Source organism: Caretta caretta, chromosome 5, assembly GCF_965140235.1.
Source record: "Caretta caretta isolate rCarCar2 chromosome 5, rCarCar1.hap1, whole genome shotgun sequence".
In the NCBI taxonomy this organism is placed as follows: Eukaryota; Metazoa; Chordata; order Testudines; family Cheloniidae; genus Caretta; species Caretta caretta.
Window position 1 is genome coordinate 101,150,532 of NC_134210.1, and position 26,992 is coordinate 101,177,523.

General features: G+C 39.9%; 1 protein-coding gene across 7 annotated transcripts in view; it reads right to left on the minus strand.

Annotated features, from left to right (window-relative positions):
- Nucleotides 1-26,992, minus strand: part of PIP5K1B (phosphatidylinositol-4-phosphate 5-kinase type 1 beta) — a 166,646-nt gene that overhangs the window by 86,695 nt on the left and 52,959 nt on the right. For all 7 annotated transcript variants that reach the window (XM_048851734.2, XM_048851736.2, XM_048851733.2 and 4 more), the window contains 3 exons: nucleotides 26,104-26,185; nucleotides 24,435-24,503; nucleotides 6,715-6,845 (listed from right to left, as the gene is read on the minus strand). In XM_048851734.2, the coding sequence (XP_048707691.2) occupies nucleotides 6,715-6,845; nucleotides 24,435-24,503 (200 nt within the window). In that variant the 5' untranslated portion in view covers nucleotides 26,104-26,185. The remainder of the gene's footprint in view (nucleotides 1-6,714; nucleotides 6,846-24,434; nucleotides 24,504-26,103; nucleotides 26,186-26,992) is intronic.

A 26,992-nucleotide genomic window follows, 5' to 3' on the forward strand; every position in this document is an offset into this window, starting at 1 on the left:
ACAAGACATCTTTAAAAGGCAATGCATGTGTATATTAAAGAATCTCAAAATAAATCAAGACAATTATATTTGGGTCCATAAGATTTTATGTAGCAATAACCACTGAATGGGCATTCTTAATTATTTTCTAACAACAACAACAACACCACTACTAATTTTGCACTGCTGATACTCCCTTTTATGGAGGCATCTTAAAGCACCTAAGAAACAGGTGGCTATATTCAAAAATACATTTAAAAAAATCAACATTCACCTTATCTATATTCAGAATTGTTTTTTACTAATCAAAGTAGCTGATAGTTCATAATAGACTTGATTTTGTTCTTGGAGTCACACTGTCTCCATTTTCAACAACATTTACACACACTGGAAGAAATGGCAGTAGTTTCCCTACCAAGTTGCTGTCTGCCCAGATTCTTTCACCCCCTAAAAAGTACTCCTCAGCAGATCTGCATGTCCTCTATGTCCATGCTGGAGGAGCAGAGAAAGGGAAGAGAGAATTTTACCTAGGACTGGATTTAAGGAACTTCGGCAAGTTACATACATGCCTCTGTGTGAAACAGGTCAACATGGAGTTAATACAGTGGGCATGAATTACAGCATAAATAGCTATGCATGAGACTCTGAATACTGTTTATGTGTATCCTACAGGGAATGGTGTACATATAATTGTTTGGGAAACACTTAGCCCTTCAACTGACCAAGGTGTTTGTATGGAAATTGCCTCTGAAATTCAGAGCTTTTCTGGTCTTTCCATGACATTTCTGGAAAATACATCAGCTAATGATTCATTTATTTTGTATAGTGGAAGCTTAGAGACAAGGCACCACCCACCCTGATATTATCAGACACAAAATGACCACTGCTTGCTACTGTTAATTAGCTGTAATCATACTTTTATGTGTTAATTTTGCCTACCCACTTTTTGATGTCACCAGACTTCACAGGAATTATAAAACCCTGACAATGTCACATGCCATCACATGTTGTGAACTACAGACTAATGTTTCAGTAACAAAACTGCAAGAGAAAATGTCCCATATCTTAACTAAATCATTGTAGAAACAGCCTTGCCTGCAATACAACATGTATAGATGAAGGACAAATAATGTAAGCCTCCCAGTTGGAATGCTGAGGAACAAGACTAGGGATGCTGGTCAATGTCTAGAAGCTGAAATAAAGCATATGGCAGAGGGAGAAAAGTGAGAGACCCATAAATGGACTTATGTGAAGACTGAACACTTGACAATATTTGGCAAAAGCCTGGATCTTAGAAGTCCTTCTACTGACAGGTCTGAGAAAACAAATAGGCAGAGTCTGGTGTATGTTCCTAGTGCCCAAAGCCTGCAATACAGTTTCTGACAACTTTTTAAAGCTCGATACGTGGATCTTCTACATATGGGCAGAAATGAGCCCTGGTGCTGTCAAAAAAAACTCTGGATAAGATATTTTACCAGTTTATATATATCATGACAAAGTGTCATATTGTAATAAGGTTGTGTGAACTAGAGTTACTCTGTGACACTTCTTTAACACCAAGACACCTGGAAGTCATGACATCACACTGGATCTAAGAGGACCCGTGGGATGGAGCATGCAGCATTTCCCCAAGATTCCAAGGTAGAGTGGAGAATCCTTTAAAGTTGAGTGACAGCAGAGAAGAGAATGATTAGGCTGCATAAAATATCTCTACCTGACAGCTTGGCTGTTACTGCCAGTATTGCTACAGTAACACCACTGGCCCTGGTAGTGGGAAGAGAGGCTACGGATTTGCATAGGGGTGTTTCTGAGGGACAGGAAAGATTATTTGCATGAGTTCCCAGAGTAGCTTTACACTACCCAAATGTAGAGCAGCCATAGGTTCCCTCGTTAGGATCAACTGGCTCAGCCAATTTGTGTTCTGTAAAATGAGCACTCATGCTCACTGCCATTTAAACTGCATCCAGAATCTGGTCCTAAAAATTAATTACTGTACTGTAACCCTCTGTGACACATCACAGTTGGCTCCTAAAAGCAACATGCTATAAACTTCCTTCTGGATAGCCCAATATGAACAACAAGAGCTTTGCCTGTTGCACCCTGTCCCAAAGATGAGTGTGGAGGAGTGGAAGCTGGGAAGGTATCCTCTCATCACTGCACATGTGCTATAATGGCCAGTGAAAGAAAACATTTTAAGCAGTTTAAAGGCACAGTGCAAAGACGTGGTAACTTACTGAAAATGACTGAGTCAAACATGCAATACACCCAAGCATTGGGCCAAATTCTACTCTTAGATACACCAATGTAAATATTAAGTAATTGCACTGAAATCAGTGGAGTTATTTCTGCTTTACAGCAGTATAACCCAGCAGAATTTGGTCCATTATATTGAGTTCTAACCAACCATTTTCCTCCTTTTCCCTCTTGGTGTTTTTAACCACATGAATCTCTTACTGTTAGTATCCTGAAATAATATTATGTTTTGCTATGGTTACTAAACTATCATACAGATGGTGCAGTTTATTTGAGGGATGGAGAACTACACAGAGGTTATTTCTTTTCTGTTATTGATTAATCATAAGACAATTGTTGGCTATCTTTCCATGATTTTCTTTTATACAAAACTATAATTGTCATATGATTTTGCTTGCTGGAATGCAAGTAGAAGTGTTGTTTCATTGCACTTCAAGTAGTCTGGATTTACAGTGTCACACTCCACATCAGTACCTGGCCCGGGCCAGGGAAACTAATGATCCAACCAGTAGACTTGGTCACATGCTGCCTCAGGCACATCGCGCTTACGCTAAAAACACCACGACTGTAACAATGCTCCCACTACTATGACAACGTGGCATCAGGAGTGCACAGAACTCTAGGAAATAAGTGACATGTCACTTCATTGCCTGTATCACTCCCATCAGGCCTGGGTGCAGACAAGGGACCAGTCAAAGGGGAGATGAAATGATCAGGACAGCCCATAAAGACAAAGTGCTGCTGCAAATGGACACGTATATTATATAGCAACGTTGGAGTTAAATTAGTACTCTGGATAAGGCTACAGCTAAATCACATTGGAAACCTGAAGCTAGTGCAAAATGTGGCTGCTTGCTTGTTAAGCCTGTTTTCTCATCATGATCACATACACCTCTTACATAGCTCAAATTTACCAACGATGCCCTAATCACAGAGAGGGAGTAATTCAAATAACTATCAAACTCACCTTAGCCTAAGCTTTTTCTCCCTAGATCAGCTATTCCTCGGGTTTTGCCTCCTTTGTCTCAGTCACTACTCCCTTTGCCTTGAGAAAGAGAGACTCCTTCTACTTTTATAACCTGGTTGACGCTAACAATCTGCTGGTGACACTCAGGAATAATCTGCACTGTACTTTCAAATGGGACTCAACAGTGGAGCTCCCTACTTTACTATGAAGAGTCGTACTCTTGCAATTCATCCTAACTAGTACCTTTTTATTCCTACTCGATATCATTTTAGACAGGCAGATAAATATGCAATTTACAAAGAGATAAGACTCAGACTTTCCATCTCCTATACCCCCTAATGCACAGAAATTGTAGATTTAATAATTGGTCTTAAAAGACAAATGGATTGCTACTCCTGAATCTAATGGAGGAAGATTATTATTAATAAGTACCCTTTATAAAAAGATCCTTTGTTTCAGTCAAGGAGACTGACTATATATAACTCTTTCTTGCTTACTGACTAGTAAAACCAGACAGCAAGTCAAATTACTTGTTGCATCTGGCTAAAACTTTAAATTAATAGCTTTCTATGTGTTGTCTTTGGATGACTGGACAGGAAGATGCTACTCATTTATTTAATTAATTTATTTATTTAAAAACACACACACAAACTCTGTTAATACAGGCAAGCCAAGTTGCTCCTCATGCCCCCATTCCATTTTTAAAACAGAAGAAACCTGTCTTATCACTACCCTTAACACAAGAACCACACAGGCATTTGGAAATTGCATTTGTAAGCATGTATGCAGGAATGTTTTCATATCAGGTAACTAACGTATTATGGCTTTCACAACATTGACATTTATAAAAACAACAAATCAAACTGGAAAAAAAAAAGGAAATGGAATGGATTCTTCCACTTCTTTGCTATTAATTCAAAAACAACGGCTTATAGTAGTTTTTGTGAATGCAAGTTTCACTTGATATATAAAAGAATAACTTGGGCTCTGAAGTCTTTACAGATAGCCATGCAGACTCCTATTGGGTACATGAATTGTCTTTGTAATGGCAACATCTTCATTCAAGTAGGGCTATTATTTTGGTTTTTGAAACAGTGAAGAGTTTGGTTACATGACAATATAGAAGTGGTAATTTTCTTCTTGTGATCTGAAAAATTCTTGGTGAAGTATTAAAACGTATTTATTTGGTTAGTATCTACATATTTTCTCAGAATATAGATCACACAGAAAAAGCATATACAAGACTCATCAATTATAGACACTCACAAACCACGAGCATGGAACATGAATAATTCCCACTGGCACAACTACAGCCATGTGGGGTAAAGACTGGATATTATCCAGGCAATATGTTCCGAACTTTGAGATTTTCTTTAAGAAAATGCTTCAGATTAACTTAGCCCCAAGTCTTCTTCCACATAAACAATGGCTTTACATTATCAGACCAGATCATTTTTTTAAAAAAAAATATGGCTGTCATAGAACCATAGAAATGTAGGGTTGGAAGGGACCTCAAGTAGTCATCAAGTCTGGCCCCCCTGCAATTAGGTAGGGCCAAATCAGCCTAGACTATCCCTGATAGGTGTTTGTCTAATCTGTTCTTAAAAAATCTCTAATGATAGGGATTCCACAACCTCCTTTGGAAAATTATTCCAGAGTTTAATTACCCTTTAGTTAGATTTTAGAAAAACTTTCTAATTATAATCTCCCTTGCTGCAGATTAAGCCCATTACTTCTTGTCCTACTCTCAGACGGTGATCAATTGTTCTTCATGTCATCTTCTTTGTAACAGCTCTCAACATATTTGAAGACTTATCAGGTCCCCTCTCAGTCATCTTTTCTCAAGATTAAACACTGCCTATTACAAATATATACATTGTTTTAGTGACGTCATTCCTAATGTTTCTGAGGACTATATTTTATGTTCGAGAAGATTTGTGGGTTTATGTTCAGATTAAATGTTAGCCCACATTCAAATTGCAACATATACTCAACTAATGGCTTGTCTACATGAACACTTAATTCGCAGCAAGCTGGGGTGTAAATCTACCCCACACTAGCTTGCTGCACACTATTGCCCATGTGGACCCTGCTGCCATGCACTAGAAGTTCCCTAGTGCACTTGAATCTATCCTGCATTGTAACAGGAGAACAAATTGCAATAGGGAACTTGTGTGTGTGGCAGCAGAGTCCATATGGACATGTCATACACAGCATACTATCATGGGACAGATTTACACCCCAGCTTGCTGAGAACTAAGTGTTCATGTAGACAAATCTTAAGCAAAAAGAAAAGGAGTACTTATGTCACCTTAGAGACTAACCAATTTATTTGAGCATAAGCTTTCGTGAGCTACAGCTCACTTCATCGGATGCATGCTGGAAACCATACTCCTTTTCTTTTTACGAATACAGACTAACACGGCTGTTACTCTGAAACAAGTCTTAAGTAAGTGGCTTGAAATGTCCAGCACCATAGCTCCCAGTTACTACAATGGGAGCTGTTGGGGACTCAGTATTTCTGAGAATCAGGCAGATACCTAAAAGTGGATTTAGGAACTCTTATTTTTGAAAATCTTGGTCTATATGTTCTTTATACTTTTTGTCATACATGACAGTTTGGAAAAAAAATATAAGCCATTATGTAACAAGTTTTTTTTATTGTTGATATCTGCTGTGATCTGATTTCCCACATAAACCGGAGTATGTTTTTCCAAATATTATCCCTTAAATAGGGCTATAGCAATATCTGAAACTGCTGTCTGCACAATAACTATGGTGTCCAGTCTGTGTACAAATACTTAACATTGGCACCAGTTATGGAGTTAGATGTTGGTTGAAAGTTTCCACCTATGTTGCCCCCATCACCATAGGACCCGACAGCCTCACATATTAGTTCTCACACCACCTTGACAGGGTAGGGAAGCATTAGTAGGCTCATGTTACACATGTTCAGTTGAAGCACAAAAATATTAAGTGACTTGCCCAAGGTCACACAGGAGTCTGTGGCAGAGTCTGAAGTTTAACCCAGATCCTGAATTTCAGTCTAATCTCTCAAACACAGGACCACCTGTCCTCACTAATCAGTGTGCACATGGTAATCCCTCCTACCACCCTTTCACCGCCATATTTGGAAATATGGATCTGGAAACATGGATGTTTCTGAATGAACTGAATGTTGGAGACCATTGGCAGAGCTAACTGTATGCAAGGATTTGCTTCAGCTGTGGCTATGGCACAGGCAAAAAAGTTAGAGTCTAGTCTATTACATTAATTTTCAACTTATTTTGAATGCCAAACTTCCAGTTGAAATAGTTCACATTCATTTTTTTTATTATTAAAATATCCTCTCATAAAACCACTGAACTGCTCTTATATTAAAAACTTTACTATGATCCCATTTGTTTCAGGAAAATTCTCTTTTCAAAATAGTCCTCATAGTTAGCACATCTAGTAAATGAAGGCATGCTATTAATTTTTTGTTCGAAAAAAACATGATATAGGATTGTCCTTACCTGGGCAGAAATACACTTTCCACTACGTAGAAGTCTTGCATAAGTACATCTCTGTCTGGCTTAGAGGTGAGGTTACCTACTGTGTATCCTATTCCCAGCTGAATAGCTCCTTTAATAGCAGATGATGCTGTCTGCAAAAGAAAATAAGCATTAGAATGCAAGTTTACTATATCTGGATTCCTGCTCTTTATCATGAGCTCTTTATCATGAGCACTCTTTGAACAAAGCATTTTATTTTAATTAAATCTTTCTTTGGGATTGGTACCTGGTCAGCTTTACTTTTTCAGGTTGGAAAGCGGATGAGATTCACCTCTAACTGGAGTTAACCGCTACTCAGATAAAAAAGATTTAAAGAGATACTGTGATGTAGCTGAGGCCTGAAATCTAAACACATCTTATAAAATAGGCATAGGCTGCGATTTTCAAAAATCGCTAAGGGATTTGGACATGGGAACTGTCCTAATTCCTATGGGAAATGGGCATCCAAATCCCTTCAAGAATTTTGAAATACCACTGATAATCTTACAGGGAATACCCTCCCAAATTCTAAGGGCCAAACTCTGTATGCAGAGCTACTATGGACGCTGATATCTGAGCTTCAAAATATAGATTCTAGCTTAACTATAATGAAATATTTTATTATATATTGGTGAGATTAACAGCAGCAGCAAAAGTGTCAACAGTTTAACACTGGTCATCAAGGGTGGCATTCAGTTCCAATTGTGTAGTAGAGACTATCATAACTGCTAGAAAAGAGTATCAGAATCAACACCATTTTACTTTACACTTCATAAGCTACTTAGGCTTTCTATTATGGTAGTCACCACCAGAGGCCCCAATCATGACTGGGCCCTCTGGTGCTAGGTACAGTACATACCTACAACACAGGGCCCAACTCTGCCATCCTTACATTGAATAACCTGTGAGTTTTGGCATTTACTTACATGGGAGCAGAGAATAGCCTTCACACAGTAGTGGGCAGTCCTGATTGTGGAGTAAGGGTGGTAGAATTGGGGTCAGAATGAGCGTCCCTGCCCTGCATAGCTTCTCAATAAAAGTGGCACACATGAGTAACAAGACAAAAGATGGGGACAGGAGCACAATGTTGCGTAGACCCCTGCTATGTGCATAATTTGCAGGTTTCAACGCTTTTTTTAAAACAAACAAGAAGATAATGACAGCGAAAGACAGCTGAGTAAAATGTCAAAAATTCACACTGCAGATGAAAGCTTCTGAACCAGCACAACTTAATTGAACTAACTGGGAATTACAGTCGAAAGGGTTCCAATATCAGATACTAGATCTTACTTTAGTTCTCAGAAGTGCACGTGCTATGGTGACTATTTTTAAATGTGAAATGATGCAGCAATGTGTGCTTATTTTAAATAATTAACACTACATGCCAGGAAGACCTTGCACTTGCAGAACAGTTCATTTGGTGGAATAAAACAAGAGAGAGTCCTTACAGTGCTACTTCTACTGTAAGAAGGTTTGCTTGTGTGTGGTTAAGAAGATTCCCATTTCTCTTTCCCTGAAAAGCCTTGATTCATGAACGATTAATGCCCTTCATAAGCACTAATTATGTCACTTCATTTAAGTTGGTATTCATGCAGAGAGATTCTTGGTACACAACTGGACACCCATCTAGTACACGGCTGGAAAGAGGGCTGGAGACTGAAAATATAGCAGATAATGAGGAACTGCAACTTATTATTGACAGAGGATTACAGATAAGTCAGGTGGAAAAGCAACTGGGAACCTAAGAGGACATTAATCTTGCCATCACAGCTGGGCCAGAACATGAGCTGTTCCTGAAGGTTTCTCCAAGTGGGCACAAGTTACCAAGTTACCATAGCCTTGTAGTGCGGAAGTCCTAAGTTTTTTTCATACTGTGGACCAGATCTTAACAGAAAAATTGTTTTCTAGATCACCTCCACTTCCATTCATGATTGCCATCAGGAGCAGAGTTGATCAGTGTAATCAATCACCACCCCGGTAGCAACCACAGCAATTGTTTACATGGAAAAGTAATATTGGGAAAGTATTTATTGGGTTTTTGGTTTATTTTAATACAACTTATAGCAGCTAGAAGCAAAGGGGAGAGCCAGCACCATGTTCCCAGCCAGCATTCACTGGAGGCTCACAGACCATAGAGCCACTGGTATACTCTTTACACCAAATTCCAAAAGCATGGTGGCCCAAGCATGCCCTTAACTGAGAGTCAATCCAGTATTTACAGTTGCATCAGATGACAAGATAATGTGTATTTTTAAAAATATGTTGGAATCTTTCACTAAGAACATTTGTTCCAGTTTAAAATATTTTATTTTGTTCTTAAGAGTGCAATCAGGGGGAGAAGTGCGAGGGAAGACGACAGACTTAAGCGATTTTACAGCTGGTCCCTGAGCCTTAAGGGAAGCACTTCTCTCTGGCTATGTCTACACTACGAACCTTACAGCAGCAGCGGTACACGGTCTCCCGCGTACCCGCTCTATGCCAGCGCAAGAGTTCTCTCCCGCCAGCATAATTAAGCCATCACCAATGAGTGGTGGTAGCTGTATGTTTTTTTCCCCCACACCCCTGACTGACAAAAGTTTTGCCAACAAAAGTGCTAGTGTAGACAAAGCCTTAATTCCCCTATCTTATTACTGCAACGATATATTTATTGGAGGTTAAAATCCCTTACGGTTGGTGGGAAAATTCCACCCTCAATTGCATTTTCTCTATACTCATGGTTCCCTTTCACAGTATTCCAGGGCAGCAGTACAGTACACGATCAAGTTTCATACCCTGTCTGGTATATTTTTAAATTCCCTTTCAAGACTCCAGTACAGTAGAGTCGGCAATAAAGTTCAGGGACTTTCAGTTAGAAGAGTTCTCTCCTTTTAGAGTTTGAAATTGATTTTTCTTCATTTTAGCCTTATATGAAGGTTCAGAAGTTACCCCTTAGCCTTAGCATAACTGCACAATGATTCCAAGATCACATAACTGGGAATCAGCATATTTTAGAGTACTAGAAACAGCAGCATGAGAACAATCCGCATGATCAACATGGATATGTAGGTTTCATTAACCTCATGCTATGAAACCAATTAGCTTCTTGTCTGATGTTCCACACCATGAAATAAGTTTTGCGTCTGTTACTGAAAATGGTTGTAGAGCCCACCATATTAAACTCCTTTTCCTTTTATTTTCTCTGCACATATCTGAATCACACTTACATGGACTGTTGGCCACTCCCACTCAGATTCATGCATGCTAATATTTCTGAACATTCTGTTGCTACATACTGTCCAACCCATACTTCTGCCTAGTTGCATAATTAAAATGCTCGTTAAATAGCACCATCTGGGCCAAAATCTGCCCTCAGCTATGCATACACAACTCCTACGACTTCAGTTGGATTACACATCATGCCACTGCACAAAAAGCAGATTTTTGGCCCCTTATGTTTAATGCTTGAGCAACCACTCATCTGCCCTTTCAGAAACAAAGTGATCTGATCAACAGAAATTTTTTTTTAAATTTGCAATAAAAACGAAAAAGATTGCCTTCCTTGAGGTTTAGAGCAATGTACTTTAGAAAATAAATATATATTTACTTGTAAACATGGAGACTCAAAAATATATTACAGATAAAACTTCTAAGGACTTTTGTAGTTTTTCTAGATGAAATATAAAATGTACAAATTTACTTACAATTCAGATGCTTTTTCTACATTAAATTGAAGATAGTTACCACATACAAGACCTTGCTATACTAATGGCAAAATACTTGTATAGAGTGGCACAGTTCAAAGGGTTCTCATCTTATTTATTGGTAGTTAAGATATTACGAGATTGAGGTATAAACTAGACTTACAATAGGAAATAGTACTAGAGCTGGTAGTATGTACTGGTAAAAACGGCACTTTTTAAAATGGCACCTACTGTATTGTACAGGAGGAAAACCACAATGCCAAGAGCCCCTCCTCTTTCAAACTATGGTACAATCACCGCAAATGAGAAGAGCACTCTGGAATTTTTGAAGTTGTTTCGATTTGAGACACACACACACACACACACACGTTCCCCATCCCTGTTGCAGTTCAAAGAGGAGAAAAGGGTCAGAAAAAGCCTAGAAGCCAGCAGGAGGAGCAGAACAGAACTGAAGTGGCATGCCTCTTTCCCCAGTATTCAGAATAACCTCATGACCCCGAGGGGGTCCCAACCCCCAGTTTGAGAACCCCTGGTTTATTCTAAGCTGCAAGTTGATTTTAAATTTTTGTCTTATTAATGTATTTTGATAGACACACACAGAATGGGACCAGTTCAGTGTGGGGACAAAGCTGCATTCCACGGAGGCCTGCAGCATTCCACAGTGCGCTGAGGGGGTTCCAGGAATAGTTATGCCTTTTTGAGTAAAAATTCCTCCCAGACAGATTTCAGAGTGGTAGCCGTGTTAGTCTGTATCAGCAAAAAGAACGAGGAGTCCTTGTGGCACCTCAGAGACTAACAAACTTGAGCATAAGCTTTCGTGAGCTACAGCCCATTTCGTCGGATGCATGCAGTGGAAAATACAGGTCTAGATGATGATGATGTCATCAACGTAGCGCAAGTAGAGTCGGGGTGTTAGGGGACGAGAGCCGAGGAAGCGTTGTTCTAAGTCAGCCATAAAGTCGTCAGGTACCTGCCTGGCCCCACAGTATGCCAACATCTTTATGGCTGACTCAGAACAACGCTTCTGGGGCGGGGGCCAGGCTGTCTGGGGAGGCACAGCTTTCCCTACCCGGACCTCCATATTAGTTTTGCAACCCTGATGTGGGCCTCGGGCCAAAAAGTTTGCCCATCCCTGATCTGGACCCATGGAAAAGAAGCCCTTGAGGAATTCCACCATGATTTCAACAATTTCCATCCCACCATCAACCTCAGCCTGGACCAGTCCACACAACAGATCCACTTCCTAGACACTACAGAGCTAATAAGCGATGGTCACATAACCACCACCCTATACCGGAAACCTACTGACCGCTATACTTACCTATATGCCTCCAGCTTTCATCCAGACCACACCACACCACACAATCCACTGTCTATAGGCAAGCTCTAAGATACAACCACATTTATTCCAACTCCTCAGACAGAGACAAACACCTACAAGATCTCTATCAAGCATTCTTACAACCACAATACCTACCTGCTGAAGTGAAGAAACAGACTGACAGAGCCAGAAGGGTACCCAGAAGTCACCTACTACAGGACAGGCCCAGCAAAGAAAGTAACAGAAAGCCACTAGCTGTCACCTACAGCCCACAACTAAAACCTCTCCAACATCATCAAGGATCTAGCACCTATCCTGAAGGACGATTCCTCTAGATAAGATCTTCCTACTGTATTTTCCACTGCATCCATCTGATGAAGTGGGCTTTAGCCTACGAAAGCTTACGGTCAAATAAATTTGTTAGTCTCTAAAGGTGCCACAAGGACTCCTTGTTCTTTTTGCTGATACAGACTAACACAGCTACCACTCTGAAATCTCTATGGCACCAGACTTCCGCACTGAGCACAGGACTGTGCCCAACTGAGCCCTTTAGAAGATCGGTGTGTTCAGTTGGTAGATTAGCAAATTGTGAAAATAGTAATATTAGAGGATGCTACTGTGAAGTCATTTTTCTCAAGTCTTAAGTTTTATCATTGTAAATTGTGACCCACCCAGATATCTTTGACTGGAATCAACAAGTTATGAAGTTTAAGATTAGCCCTGGTGTCCATGTGTACAAATTTGAAATGGACTCCCCTTCCTTCACCTCCCCCCATTAAAGCCCCCATGTAAATAACCAAGGCTTCAATTTTTCAGGGTTTATTATAATTTCATTTTGGGGGGGGGGGTTATTTTTAGCAATTTGAGTTTTATGTAGATATCCAAAAAAATCAATTTTTTTCTCTTTGTATACAGTGTATATCAATCTCTTTTTTCTAAAGTATCGGGGGGGTTATTTGTTTATTAGCTAACACCTGAAATCAGAAGCCCTAAAATAACTTGGTTTTCATTGTGGGATGTACTTGTATCCCTTTTTTTTGGGGGGGGGGGGAGGTAATATATTGATTTTAAATTTAAAAAAAAGTATGCAGTTTTCTTTATACATGCTTACATTGAAAAGTTTGTGTAGCAGAAACATGTTACTTGGATACTAAAATAATAGCAGGCCATGACAAAAGGCTATAGAATAAAGCCACTACATCATACAGGTATTCACAGTCAGCTCTGTACCAATAGTTACTTTCTCCCTAATGAAAATATTCTCAGTCTTGATATATTGCGAGGTGTATTACTACCTCAACACATAGTAAATAGATTTCTGTCTTCTCTATCTCACGCTGAGCTGAAATCCTGTAACTAGCTGACATGCAAACAGTTTCTGAATAATACAATAAACAAGACCTTAAATCCTTTCAAATGGGGTATTAAGTCACCACATGATCCTGTGAATGTAATAACTAAGATTTTAATGATATTATGCTGGCTACAGACACAGAGTTTTCTATTTTAAGCTGGATCTGTGGAACTCACCACTCTATATTTATGCTGCCTAACATTTTATATAGAGGAAATTATTAAATGGTTTCATTTCAACAAGTTTTGTTAGTGACCTTATGAGCTGGCTGCAAGGTTACAGAAAAGATGGTCTTCATAAAAAAAAGAAAAAATTACGGTTGACAAATTTAGATTCTATAGTTGTCGGAGGAGGCATTGCCTGTTGCTAAATTATTTCCATGAGAATTTGAAGGCTGCTGTTACCTGCAGCCATGTAAATTAATGGGAAAACTCCCATTGATATAATGGTAAAAGATTGGCCCTGGGCACAGGACACTACAGAATAAAATATTTCAGATAATTATGAAGATAAAGCATTTAAAACAGTAAAAGACCCAGATCTGGACTGTAGCCATGTCAAAAGGCCACGTGCTCCCCTTACTATGTAAAGGGGACATTCACATAGCAGAAGTTCTGCACAAAGACTGAAGGGAGAACTGAAGGAGAAGAGATGAGTAGGGCATTGGAATAGGCTCCATTTCATTTTACTTAGATTGCCTATAGACAATCTGTTTTGTGCAACAGTGATACATGTTAACAGGAGATCACCATAAGCAAACAAGTGAGATAAAGGGTAGAAGAATCATAGAAGATGCTGAATTCAATCCTTTTACTTTTTTAAAAAGAAAAAAGGAAAAAAGTTCAATAGCTTAAATAAGCCCCAAGATCCAACTGAATCTCTTAGTGGGTTGCTCCCCTCCTTCTACGCTCTGCCAGTGACAACAGGTTTTCTAATCCATTCAGCCATTTCTCCCATAAACATCTCTTCCCCTTCCCCCCACACCCGTAAATGATCACAAATGAATCAAATTCCCTCCCTACTCTGGTCCACTGTGGGTATGTCTACACTGCAAAGAAAAACCCGCAGCACCAAGCTTCAGAGACCAGGTCAACAGACTGGGGCTCATCTGTCTTGGGCTGCAGGGCTAAAAATAGCAGTGTAGACATTCAGGCTCAGGCTGTAGTCCAGGCACTGAGGCCCTCCCCCCGACTCGCTGGGTTTCAAAGTCTGGCTTCATCCCAAGCCAGAACATCTACATTGTTATTTTTAAGCCTCGCAGCCTGAGCCCTGCAAGCCTGAATCAATTGATCCAGGCTCTGTGACTTGGTGCCACAGGATTTTCTTTGCAGTGTAGAAATACCTTAAGTCACTATTCTTTCTTCATTTAATTTGTATTCACAGGCTCAGATTTTCTGCAATGTCCCAAATAAGCAATCATGGTACCCACTGCTACATTATACACACTATACACACACGCACATATATTAAATAAAGATGAGGGACCTTAATTGAGCCACCAAGATGAGCACATGCCTGAACAGAGTAATTGCACAACAACATTGATATAATTATCGCCCTTATTCACCCAGTCCCCTTCCTTTTGTGTCACTAAGTTTTAGACATGACAAAATGAGTGAGATTATAAACTCACTGGGGAAAGGGCATGTCTTCCTGCTCACCTGTGTAGCACCTAGCATGCTAGCGTGTGATACAAAATAACTACTCTCTGTGCCTCTGGTCCTCATATATACAGAGAGAAAATACTTGCTTTTTTCCACCCCTTGTCTGCCTTGTCTATTTAGACACTGAACTCTTCAGGACAGGGATTTACTATGTCTATACACAGCACCTAGCATAGTGGGCCCAAGGTCTTAGTTAGGACCTTTAAGTGCTGTAATACTATTATTATTATTAAATACTTGTAAGCAGTGTCAGGATGAGCTCCACCCTGACATCTGGTGGTGAAGTGTGGCAAGTTGTGGAAAAGAACTTTAGGGGCTGATCTCATTTGCATAGGCACACCCACCCCACCTAGAATGAGGCCATGGCTGCCCAAATGGTCACTTTGGCTGCTGTGGGATCCCCAGTGTCTCTGTTATTGGAGCAGGAAGAATAAATTGTTATTACCCTGATTATGGGAACTGTGCTGGGAACTGTTATGCTGGAGGGACTCACCATCAACTAAGTAGCACTCGCTAGGCAAGGGTCATGGGTTCCAAAACTCTGTGAATTGAGAGAGGCTGGGGACAAGTATTAATACTTGGTGGCATGGGCCCCTGGGTGAGGGCCTTACATGCTAATTGCACTTCCTCCTCTCTCCGCTGTGGAATATCAGAGCTATTTTTGATTCCATTAGGAGTCTAGTTACAGGCCGCTGAGCTCACTTTGGGCTAATGGTGCACCAGCACTGAGGCTCCCCTACTACAAGCTGAATTCACCAAAGAGCTGAACTGACTAAGAGCTGAAATCACTGAGCGTTGTGTTAAGTAGTGGGGGAGCCTGAAGATATATTGTGGAGCAGTTTGTGGGACGGCTGGAGTGCCTTGTGGACAGGCTAGTGGAGCAGTTCATTAGACAACGGGAGCTGCTTGTGGGACGTGGAGCAGAGCAGTTGGTGGACTGGCTGGTGGAGCAGCGCGAAGCAGTTCGTGGGGCGGCTGGCGGAGCAAAGGCCTATGGAGCTGTAGGGCGGTCAGCTTCAGATCATGTAAGGTACCCCTTACCTCTCTCCCCCTTCCCCCCCCCCCCCCATCTCCACCCAGGTTGGGAGGTAAACCTCTGCAGATAAACTTTCGAACTCTGGGGCTGCCCTGACCAGGGACAGACTTTTGGGTCATTGGACTTTTGGGTGATTTGGGGTTGCTAGACTCAAGAACCAAAGGGAAAGGACACGCCCCAATTTGCTTGGCGTGGTTTTTTTTTTGCTCATGGGTTGTGTTACAAATCCTGTTGGTGGTGTTTCCCCAACATAATGCCACATTGTTTCTCTCTGTTATTAAAAGGCTTTTTGCTACACTCAGACTATGTGCTTGCGAGAGGGGAAGTATTGCCTCTTGGAGGCGCCCAGCGGGGGTGGTATATATTTGTCCCAGGTCACTGGGTGGGGGCTCGAGCCGGTATGCATTGTGTTATTGGAACGAATCCCCTAGATATTGAACCCGGCCCTTGTTGCTGCCAACTCTGACAGGCAGAAGGGTTACATACTAATAACCATCTTGCTCTTTATTAGTGCAATAAGGAATGGTAGGGATAGTTAAGTGCCCAAAATTGGGCCTTTCCATCATTCACGGTTTCTTGCCCAAGGGCAAGAACATTTATAGGGAAATTGTCAGTGACTTGTTCTGTCCTGCAGCCATGATTCCTGTAAGGAGACTTCCAGTGGCCCATTCCCTTCTACCACGGCCTGTGCAGAAAGCTGATGTTGCCCCCCTCTCCTCTCTTGCTGCTTGTGGGGATTTAGCCAAATGGGGCTGATTCTGTATCCCATAACACCCTTGTCCTGTATGCCACAAGCAACCCATCCTTCTCTCCTGCTCCCTGCCTGCTTGGTGCTAGTAGCCTGCTTCCCCTGGCTGTTGTAGTACTGTTTTGTTTACATTTGCTACTCTTATCTCCACAATTCAAGTCCCAGAGTTCCAACTGGTTTATAATATTTCATTACACTATTCAACTATATTCAGTACATCTTCCTTTAGAAACCCTGGTGTCTATTAAATTAGACTCCCCACTGCAGTTTCACATTGGAGGATAGTTTCTGTTAAACTACTTCCCCCTCTGGGGCTCACATGATACAGATACAACTCCTAAATGAGAGAAGTCCCTAACTGAAGGATGATTTACATGAAGGTACATGGTATATAATTTTTAAATGGTCAGTGTAATTCATTTAAATAATATCACCACTGCACAATGATAAATCTGAAAAAGGGACTAAAGGTAAAAGGCAGTCATTTTGCAGGCAGGACTCCCACTAATTTCAATGAAATACTAGAAATTTCCTTTCTTTTTTAAAACTCAAAATGATTCGGGTCAGCTTTGAGTCACGTTCATGCTCTAGGAATTTTTGACTACAAGGAAGCATTTGTTCTTCAGTCATACATACTTATCATAAGTAACAATCTACACACATGAGCTTTTCCAATCCCATTCAAATACCTTTCCCATTCTCATGAAATAAAAACAGCCTTGACAGATTTCTATGAATCTTAAGCCAAACCACTTAAGGTGAGCACATGTTGCACAGTGATATTTCCTCTCCTAGTCACATTTTGAAAGATGTTAAAGCAGTGATAATTTTATTTTTATTATTGTGGGTTAGGTACCGGCTGTGTCCAGTAAACTTTATATTCACTGCTGCTGCTAAGACCACATCCAGCTCTGGGCAGATGCCGAGCCATTGATACAGTCCCCGTTTTAATTGTTCTTTTCTGGGGAGTTTTTTTGTGGTAAATTTCCTGACTTCACTGGTCATTTTTGAGGCAGTCACACTTTCGACATTTTTCGTCTCATGTCACTGTTGTAACATAACTACTCAAAAATAAAGGTCTCTCCCTCATTTTTAAAAGGGCTGAGCTGCATAAGCCCACTGTTTCACCACCATTTGTAACTATGAGTCGCTGCATTCTAGTATCCCCAATTTCGGAATGCGCTCTCACTACCAGCAAGGACATCCACCTGTTTGTGGTACTCCTGGATCTGGGACTGCAGTCCCTCATAAACCCCTTTCTCTGACCTTGGGACTGCTGGGTAGGTGGACACTACTAGTTGGCTTTTCCTCTCCAGATTACAAGGTCACCTTTGTTTTTATTGCTGCACATCTGCCGTGTTGGCAGCAAATGTGACTTCCAGACCAAACCTAATTCTAATTGCAATAACACAGTCTATCACTTAAGAGTAGGAAGAAAGAAAACATTTACTCTTATCTTATAGATGCAGTTATGGGAAGCTACAGGGAGTGGTGGGTCAGGAAAGGTACAAAAGTTTAGTGGCAAAGATATAGGGGCAGTTACAAAGGTTAAAGGTCAGCAGTAGTAAAAGGCTGTCTGTCCTCTCCTCATCTCAGAAAGCCATTAGTTACACAGTTCTATTCCCTATTCTTGATCCATCCCTCTTTCCTGTCCCTTAGAATAACATCTCAACAGAACTCCATGAAACAATGGTGGTTACTCTTTACAATGACTAATATTTTTAATTTAATTGCACTGCAACTTCCTTTCCTTGTAATTCCTAAGTCAAAACAATTGCAACATTGTTCTCCTTTTCATATCAATTTCACTTTCTGATATGCTGTGCTCTTCAAAAGGGGGTTGGGAAATAGATTTCTTGTAACTGTTTTATGAATGGTTGTGATCACTGCCGGGCAGCTCGGCAGGAAATTCAATTAAAAATCACTGTTTTTCTAGCTTAAAAGTTACTAAAAAATTTTTCCTGCCTAGCTTTAATCAGAGCATCCTGTATACTGTTAAGCTGGGTAAAAGAGCATCTGAGATATTTGTTCATTTTTGCCACTGTTTGAAAATGTCTAAGCTTAGATGTTTTCAAAGAGTGTTTGGTGATTCTGGGTGCCCAATTTGAGAAAACCTGGGCCTCACTTTCGGAAATGCTGAGCACCCATAACTCTAAGTGACATCCTTGAGAGCTGAGGGTGCCAATACACTTAAAGAAAACAAGCACTCAGTCAGAGGTCACTTGTGAGAACGTTGACCTTAATTTTAATATTCTAGGCCAGATTTATTTACATCACCCATTCAGTGTTGCACATAAACAGAGAGGTCCAGGTTCACGTTGGCTTCTATACCAGCTTCCACCTGTGTGTCCCTTCTCTGCCCTGCTAGGGACCTGCAGTTGACTAGCACAGCCCAAGATGTGGTGGGTGATAGTAGGGGAGAGGGGACATAGCTATGGCAACTAAAGGATGTGGTAATTTAGTGCATTCACACTGCAGGCTCCCTCAGCAGGGTTTGTATAGTATCTGTGGTGGAAATTAAAGCCCTCACTCATCACCTTTCTTTACTTGGGTGCATTTCCCCCCAGGGGTGCAGTGACCCATGCTGGAAAAGGGAATACATAAATTACAGCCACAATGAACCTGACCCACTCTGTTCAAGTGCAACATTGAATGGGTTATGTAAAGCATTTGTTATAAAATGCAAAGTAGAAGGAACTGAAGATAGATAAAGCTGAGGTGCAAAGTCTGATTTTAGGGTAAAGGTTGTCAGTAAATACATAATCTAGGTATTAGTAAACTCACTGCAACTTCCAGAACAGAGGCAATAAATGCTTTCCACATTTGTTTTGACTTCAGCCTTGCCTTTATTATTATTATACATACTCCAACATGGGCCAGTGGATTCCCCATCATAGTGGCAAGAGACAGGAGACTCCTAAAATCCGGTTTACCCTTCACTGGGGAGCAGATCTGGGAGCTGCTCTGCGGCTGGGAACATGCAGAAATTCCATGCCCTAATCAGGGCCTTAGGCCTCCTCTGTTGCCTTTTGCAACTTGCACAAGAACCACAGCCGAGGCTACAGAATCCTTTGAGGCAATCAGCAGAGATTGTAAACCCTAATGGATATCTCAAGCAAGTGATGACCTCCTCAGGCACCCAGAAGATTGTGAGAGGTACCCAGCAGAAGTTTGAGGGCTTGTCTACACTACTCGCCAGATCGGCAGGCAGTAATCAATCCAGCAGGGGTAGATTTAACGTGTCTAGTATAGTGAAGACACCGCAGTAAGTAGATCTAAGTATGTCAACTTCAGCTACACTATTCATGTAGCTGAAGTTACATATCTTAGATCAACCCTGGGCGGTAGTGTAGTCAAGCCCCTAATCTAGGGCACTCTGCTATGGAGGGTTAGGTCTACACTGCAGCTGGGATCATGTCTCCCAACCTGGGCAGACAGACTTGCCAGTTTTGCTCAGGCTAGAGCACAAACAGCAGCACTGTGGCTGTTGGGGCATGGACAGTAGCGCAGGTTAGCTGCCTGAGTAGAAGTCCACCTGACTCACTGGGTCAGTATTTGGAATGGCTAGCCTGTGCCCCTGCACCTGTTGGAACATCCACACCGCGAATTTTGGCACATTAGCTTGAGAAGAGCTTGTGTGTGTCCATCAACCCGAGATGGGAGGCACGCTTCTACCCGCAGAGCGGACATACCCTAAGCTCTTTTGATAAATGTTTCATACCTATTTGGCTCACAGAGCTTTCAGGCCCCAAATGGTGCGTCTGAAGCTTTTAGTTTCCTTGAAATCATATCATCTGGTTTACAGAGCATACAGAATCCACTGGCCATATCTGCATAGTTTGGGATCTTGAACTAAAGTTATTCAATTTCTTCAGATTAAAAACTGTGTTGGGTGTATCTTGAAGATTCTGTATTTCTTTAGCCGAATTATTTGATTAGAGAGATTACAAACCCTCAGGATATATCTAGAATATTTATAAACTCAGCAAAACCAATCAAGAAGTTTATAAATTCAGCCAAAACTTAAAAATAGGTCCCAGAGATTCAAATGTTTGTGGTGAATAACTCCAAAATGAACAAGCTGTCGAAAAGCTACGTCTGTCAAACAAAAAAATTGTGATTTATCAGAAGATTAAAAATAGTCACAATTAATCAGTTTTAATCAAACTGTTAAACAGAATACCAATTTAAATTTATTATAAATATTTGTGGATGTTCTTCAAATATATTGATTTCAATTACAATACAGAATACAAAGTGCACAATGCTCACTATTTATTACAAATATTTGCACTGTAAAAAGTTATAGTATTTTTCAATTCACCTCATTCAAGTTCTGTAGTGCAATCTCTATCGGGAAAGTGCAGCTTACAAATGTAGTTTTTTTTGTTTGTTTTTTAAACATAACTGTACTCCAAAAACAAAACAATGTAAAACTTTAGAACCTACAAGTCCACTTAGTCTTACTTCTTGTTAAGCCAATCGCTAAGACAAACAAGTTTGTTTACATTTACAGGAGATAATGCTGCCCACTTCTTACTTACAATAAAATTATAGTATTTTGTGATTAGTTACTATGTACTTTAGTTTCTACGTTTATTTTGTGATTCTTTTCCATAGCTACCTGTCAACAGGAGTCATTCATATTACTTGCTCTTTAAGGAATTTTTATATATATATATATATATATATATATTTTAACACACACATAGTTAAAATGTATTGGAAAATACAGAAGGACCAAGATTATTAAAATCTATTTCTCTCTGGACATGGAAAATGGAATATACTACTAAGGCTCATATTTATACCACTTCTTTTTATCTTATGGGTCACTGGATTTTACATCACAAGTAGAAATTTTCCATGCATCATATTCCTTTTTTGTATGTATTTTATAAATATGACTAAACCTCTGCAAACATTATAGTCACTGCCTATTACTCAGAGATGAATACACAGGAAATAAGCTATTAAGAAGCAAAATACAATATCAAAGGCACAAGCCACATGTGTGTGTCTTATAAATATTTAAAAAGCAAAATTATTAGGTGCCAAATTCAGCCCTTCTGTAAAGCGGGTGCAACTCCATCGACTTCAGTCGAGTTGCACCAGAACTGAATGTGGCCCTAATGGTTTGGTTTTATTTTTGCCATCTGAACATTATTAAACCTTTAAATGTTACAGTATGTATTTGCAAGGAGTCTGTCTGCTGGGTTAGACTCCTACAAAGCCTTTTCAGGTCCAGATTCAGCAAAGCACTTAAGCACATGCTTATGTACTTTACTTAATCAGCACTTTAGTAAAGCACTATAAATTGTTAGTACTGGGGCAGAGGCCCTCCAGTTAGAGAGATAGTTGTGATGTTGTGGGTGGGGGTGTTACTCTGGGAGATGATAGTTTTAAAATCCTACTGAGGCTCAAGAGGAGCCCAGCCAAACATGGCCGGCCGGGAGAGTCATTGAATTAGCACATCTCTGGGCCAGGACTGCCCACTTTTGAAGTTATGCCACCAGCTCTGGGCCAGTGATGGAAGAGGGGTTGCAAGTAGCTTGCACTGCTGCACTCTAGCTCTAGGTAGACTTACTCCTGTGAACTGTCACCACCCCGGAGCAAATCTGGCCTGTTGACAATACTAAGGGGAAAAAGCACGAACTCCTACCAGTCCAAAAACAGAAGAGTCGGACCTCCAAATTCCAGGAACTTATGCAACTACAACCTCAAGCACCCTTTGACAATGCATTCCTTAAATTAATATGAAGAATTCCCTGCAGAATAACCAGTGTGTTAGGTAGTCCATGTAAAGATTCTAAATCTCTGTACTTTTCCTAGCTAAGAACATATTGACAGCAACAATTTAAAAATCAGCTCTCAGTTCTTCCTTAAACAAACAAACAAATAAATACAATCTGCTGATGTCCCAATGCCTCCTTTTATCTCTACTGCTCCACTGGAGATTTTAGAGTCATGACTGGTGTCATTTTGCACTAGGATAACATATGTGAGTTGCCAGCAAAACTGGATCAATCTGATATTGTATGTATACTTCTTTAAAAAAAATAGTTCTAGAATATACACCTGTCAATCTCTGGGCACATTTCCTATCATTAAAAATTAGCTGCAAAGAACTGCAAGAGGCAGCCACAAAGCATTGTGGAATTGGGGCCGTGGCAAGAACCTGTGGCTGGTTTTGGGATTGGGGTGGGGATAGAGAAAGATTAGGAACTTCTAAGCTACGGGCATGAGTCTAGACAGAATAGGTACAGCAAAAGAAACACAAGTGAGTTGTGGCCACTAGAGGTTAAACTCCTCATGGAAGAAGTGAATAAGTACTAATTTCATAAACTAAAGTATTCTCTTTCTACCTACAGTACCTCTGCATTGGCAGTACTATATTCTTAGTTTACTGGAGCAGTGAATCCAGTGAATCTGTACCCCTGTCTCAAACACCCATCAGTATTCAATCCTTGAGGGATGCAGACACAAACAACAAAAAGTTACATCTATAAACCAACCTCAAAAATATAACAGCCTGTTGCTTCTGAGGAAAGAAAAGGGTCTGGAATTTTAAAGCCACCCACATACTGTGAGTGTGGCTGCCAAGGAAAAGAAGAATTAAAACTGAATGTTTAAAAATCCTCCTGGACTTTACCAACAGTGTTATAGCAAAACTGAAAACGTGGAAAAATTATCATTTATTATTGGTATTGCAGGAACTCTTACAGGCCAGAACTCAATTGTATTATGCACTGTACAAACACAAAGGGAGGGACCGTCCCTGATGTACAGAACAGTGCTAGTAACCAAAAGGAGAAAACTGAATCCAGTAGCCAAGAATTTGTTCACTATAAGGATATTGACTTTTTTCTACATTAAATTTATATTTTATTTTTAATTTTAAAAAGCTTATTGTGGGTACCATCATTGCCATTAAGACTCTCATTTAATGTTACCCACACAGAAAATCGAAAGGAAGCAGCAGCAAGAAAGGTACCATATGTTGATGTAGCTCCTAAACAACAGTCTCTGTTGCACTGTGCTGCAAATACTGTGTTAATCTCTATAGCTGTTATTGTAAGAAAGAATTAAAGGCATTAAGTTATCTATTAAACAAAATTACCTTAAAACCCATACAAAACAAAAACCACACCTTTGGCAAAAAAATAAGGAGGGTTAATTTGTAGTCAAGAGACACAGTACAAACATTTGAAGCATTTGAGAACTTACTGTACTAGATTCTCGGACAATAGTGTTTTTAGCAACAGAGATATCTCTGTTGCTAGGAGCCAAGAATTTCCCATGCTATAGCAAGGTGTGTATTTAAAAAGAAAGACGTTAATATTGAGTAGTCACACTGACTGGGTATAGGAACTTGGTATACTTTTACAAAAGAGAAAGGACTCAGAAGTGAACAATGGCATTTCTCTTGTTTGTTTTGCTTCTTTGGCCTATTCTGATGAATGTTTGACTTACTTCAACTACAAAGTTGAGGGAGAGGGAGATTTGTTTTCTTCTACTTTGAAGGCTCCACATTAGGAATGCTCAAGTATTAAACTTTCATGCACACAAGAAATGGAGAAATGTCCAAGAAAATACATTCTAGAGACTAAAAAAAGACAAAGCTGTAGAATGTTTTCTTTTATACCAGTTTAGTACAATATATCCAATCTTACAAAAGGAAGAAAGCGAGGAGTCCGGTGGCATCTTAAGGACTAACAGATTTATTAGGGCATAAGTTTTCATGGGTAAATTTGGTTTTTTACCCATGAAAGCTTATGCCCCAATAAATCTGTTAGTCTTTAAGGTGCCACTGGACTCCTTGTTGTTTTTGTGGATACAGACTAACACGGCTACCCCTCCGATACTTGTTACAAAAGGAAGATGACTGGTCACATTTACCTTTTTATATGTTTTCTCCTCATTTTGTTTTCCAGCAGGGGCATCTCCATTTTCAGTAACAGATGACATCTAAGAGATAGAAAACAAATTTTTTAAAACCAAAAATACTAATTTGTTATCCCCTACTTGCTAAATTTAAAAATTTTTAGAGAGGACAGTAGTAAGTTAATAAATTGTGTAAAGACTCCTCAAAAAATTGTTTGTTTAGGGTTTCTTTGGCCTCTCACTTAAATCAGTATTCAAAGGAGCCCAAGATTGCCCTGAACTTTCCTGCTGACATCCCACACTAACTCATGCCTAATTTGCCATCCACTCATATAAATATAAATACAAATACAAATACAAATGTTTTTTGCAACTTTCATCCCTGTTTCTAATCTCTCTAGGTCCTTCTGTATTATTTCTTTCTTTACTAATATCTGTACCTCTTTCCTAGTTAGTATCATCAGTGGATACTCAGTAACATTTTGTTTACCCCCTCTTCCAGATTATTAAAGAAATGTTAGATGAATCCAGACCTAGCAGCATGACCAAGTGCAGTATTGCACTAGATATCTGATAAGTGATCACTTGTCACCACCCTTTGGTTATGGACCTTCAGCAACTTTCAAACCCACCAGTCAGTTTTCATATTCAAGCCAACTTGAACAAACTTTTTGAGGGGCTAAATTTAGTTAGATTGTAAGCTTTTCGGCGCAGGGACTGTCTTTGTTCTGGTTTTGTACAGCACCTAGTACAACAGGGGCTCCCAGGCAGGACCATAATGCAGATAACAAACAGTAAATAAGATTTGGAGAACAAGACTGACCGGACATACTATCAGATTTTTACTGCAATCCAATTAAATGACACCTTCTGCATTCTCATCTTCCCCTCCTTTAGACCCTCAACACAATCATCTGAAAGATGGATTCCTTTTTCCCCTCTAACACAAATACATGCAGCTGCCTTTGTTTCTTGTAGTTAGGTCATTTTATAAATTCAATGGGGAGACTAAGGGCTTGTCTACACTGGCACTTTACAGCGCTGCAACTTTCTCGCTCCGCGGTGTGAAAAAACACTCCCCTGAGTGCAGCAAGTTTCAGCGCTGTAAAGCACGAGTGTAAACAGTGCACCAGTGCTGGGAGCATGGTAGCTACACTTCTCGTGGAGGTGGGTTTTTTAGTGTAGACTGGCCCTAAGTTAATGTCACCATCTGAGACCAGCACATTCTCAGACCTAGCAGCATTTAAGAGCTAGACCCTCCATCATTCTCCAAGATTATACTCCAAACATGTTGTACAAGACTACATATGTAGAAGTCAAAGTTTGACTTCACAACAGATTCTGTAAGACAAGCTTGATGTATGCAGTAACTAGTGTAAACCACGAGGATTGGGATTGGGATCTAGATTTATGATGGCACACCCTGCTTGCCCAAAAGACCCAAGACCTGTGGCTAAGTTGACACATTGTGCGCCCAAAGTTGCAAGGTGATGTTTGACATTGTACCTGCTAATTGCAGTAAAGCAACACTAGTTCAAGAATAAATCACATTCCCCCACCGGCCAAGTTATAGATCACCTGCAAGTGTAGATGCCAAGGAAAGGAAGAATTAAAATGGCAAGTTTTAAATCCTGATACACTTTATCAGGGTTACATACTAGTGTTATAATGAATATATACATACCTTTCTGAACTAAATTGCAAGTCATCTGGAGCTGAGAGTGACAGTCAACCCATTCATTGATGCTGTCAATTTTTCCAGGTCCCTATTAACACAAAAATCATTCAGCATTATGTAATCTGAGTGTAATATCTGTTATATATTGTTTAAAAATTCCTTTCTACATGAAACAGTACTGTCTGAGTAGGTTAGAGCTTTGCAAGAAGCAGGGCAATACAAGATTGTTCTCAAATGGTCTGATTATTAATGTCATTTAATAGAACTAGCTTTTGCTACACTGAATAAAATCAATATGGTCATCCTTTCTGAGCTCTAACTTGCCTTTACCCTAGATACAATGCTACTGTGTCACTGACATCCTTATTGTAGGACATTTATGTAGGGCCATAAATTTTCATGGCATTGTACAGAACATAATTAAGACATGTTCTGTGCCCTGAAAAGTTTGTAAAGTGAACACCCAACCCTGCAACCTTTACTCACTTGAGTAATCCATACCCATACAAGTAGGCCCACTGAAGTCAGCAGGATTATTTGCATAAGTGAGAGTTTGCAGGACTGGGCACTGAATAGTAAATAAATAATTTCCTTTTGAAAAGTTTCTCAATCAGCACTTACTATACAAAGCATTCTAGCCTTTATACAATTAAGCTACTGTAATTATGTAATTAATACATTATAGGTAGGCTTGGAAAAATTTGATTTTTATTGGTAAATGTCAATTTCACCCTACACACAGAAACCCATGAAAATATTTCCACTGATAATTACTGAAATTTACAGATAGGCAAAGACAGACAAATGCTTCTTGAAAACTTTAAGTTTGATTTAAGGATATTTACTTTTTATATTTTGACATGTGATGTTGATAATTTGTGTTCTAACAGTTTTA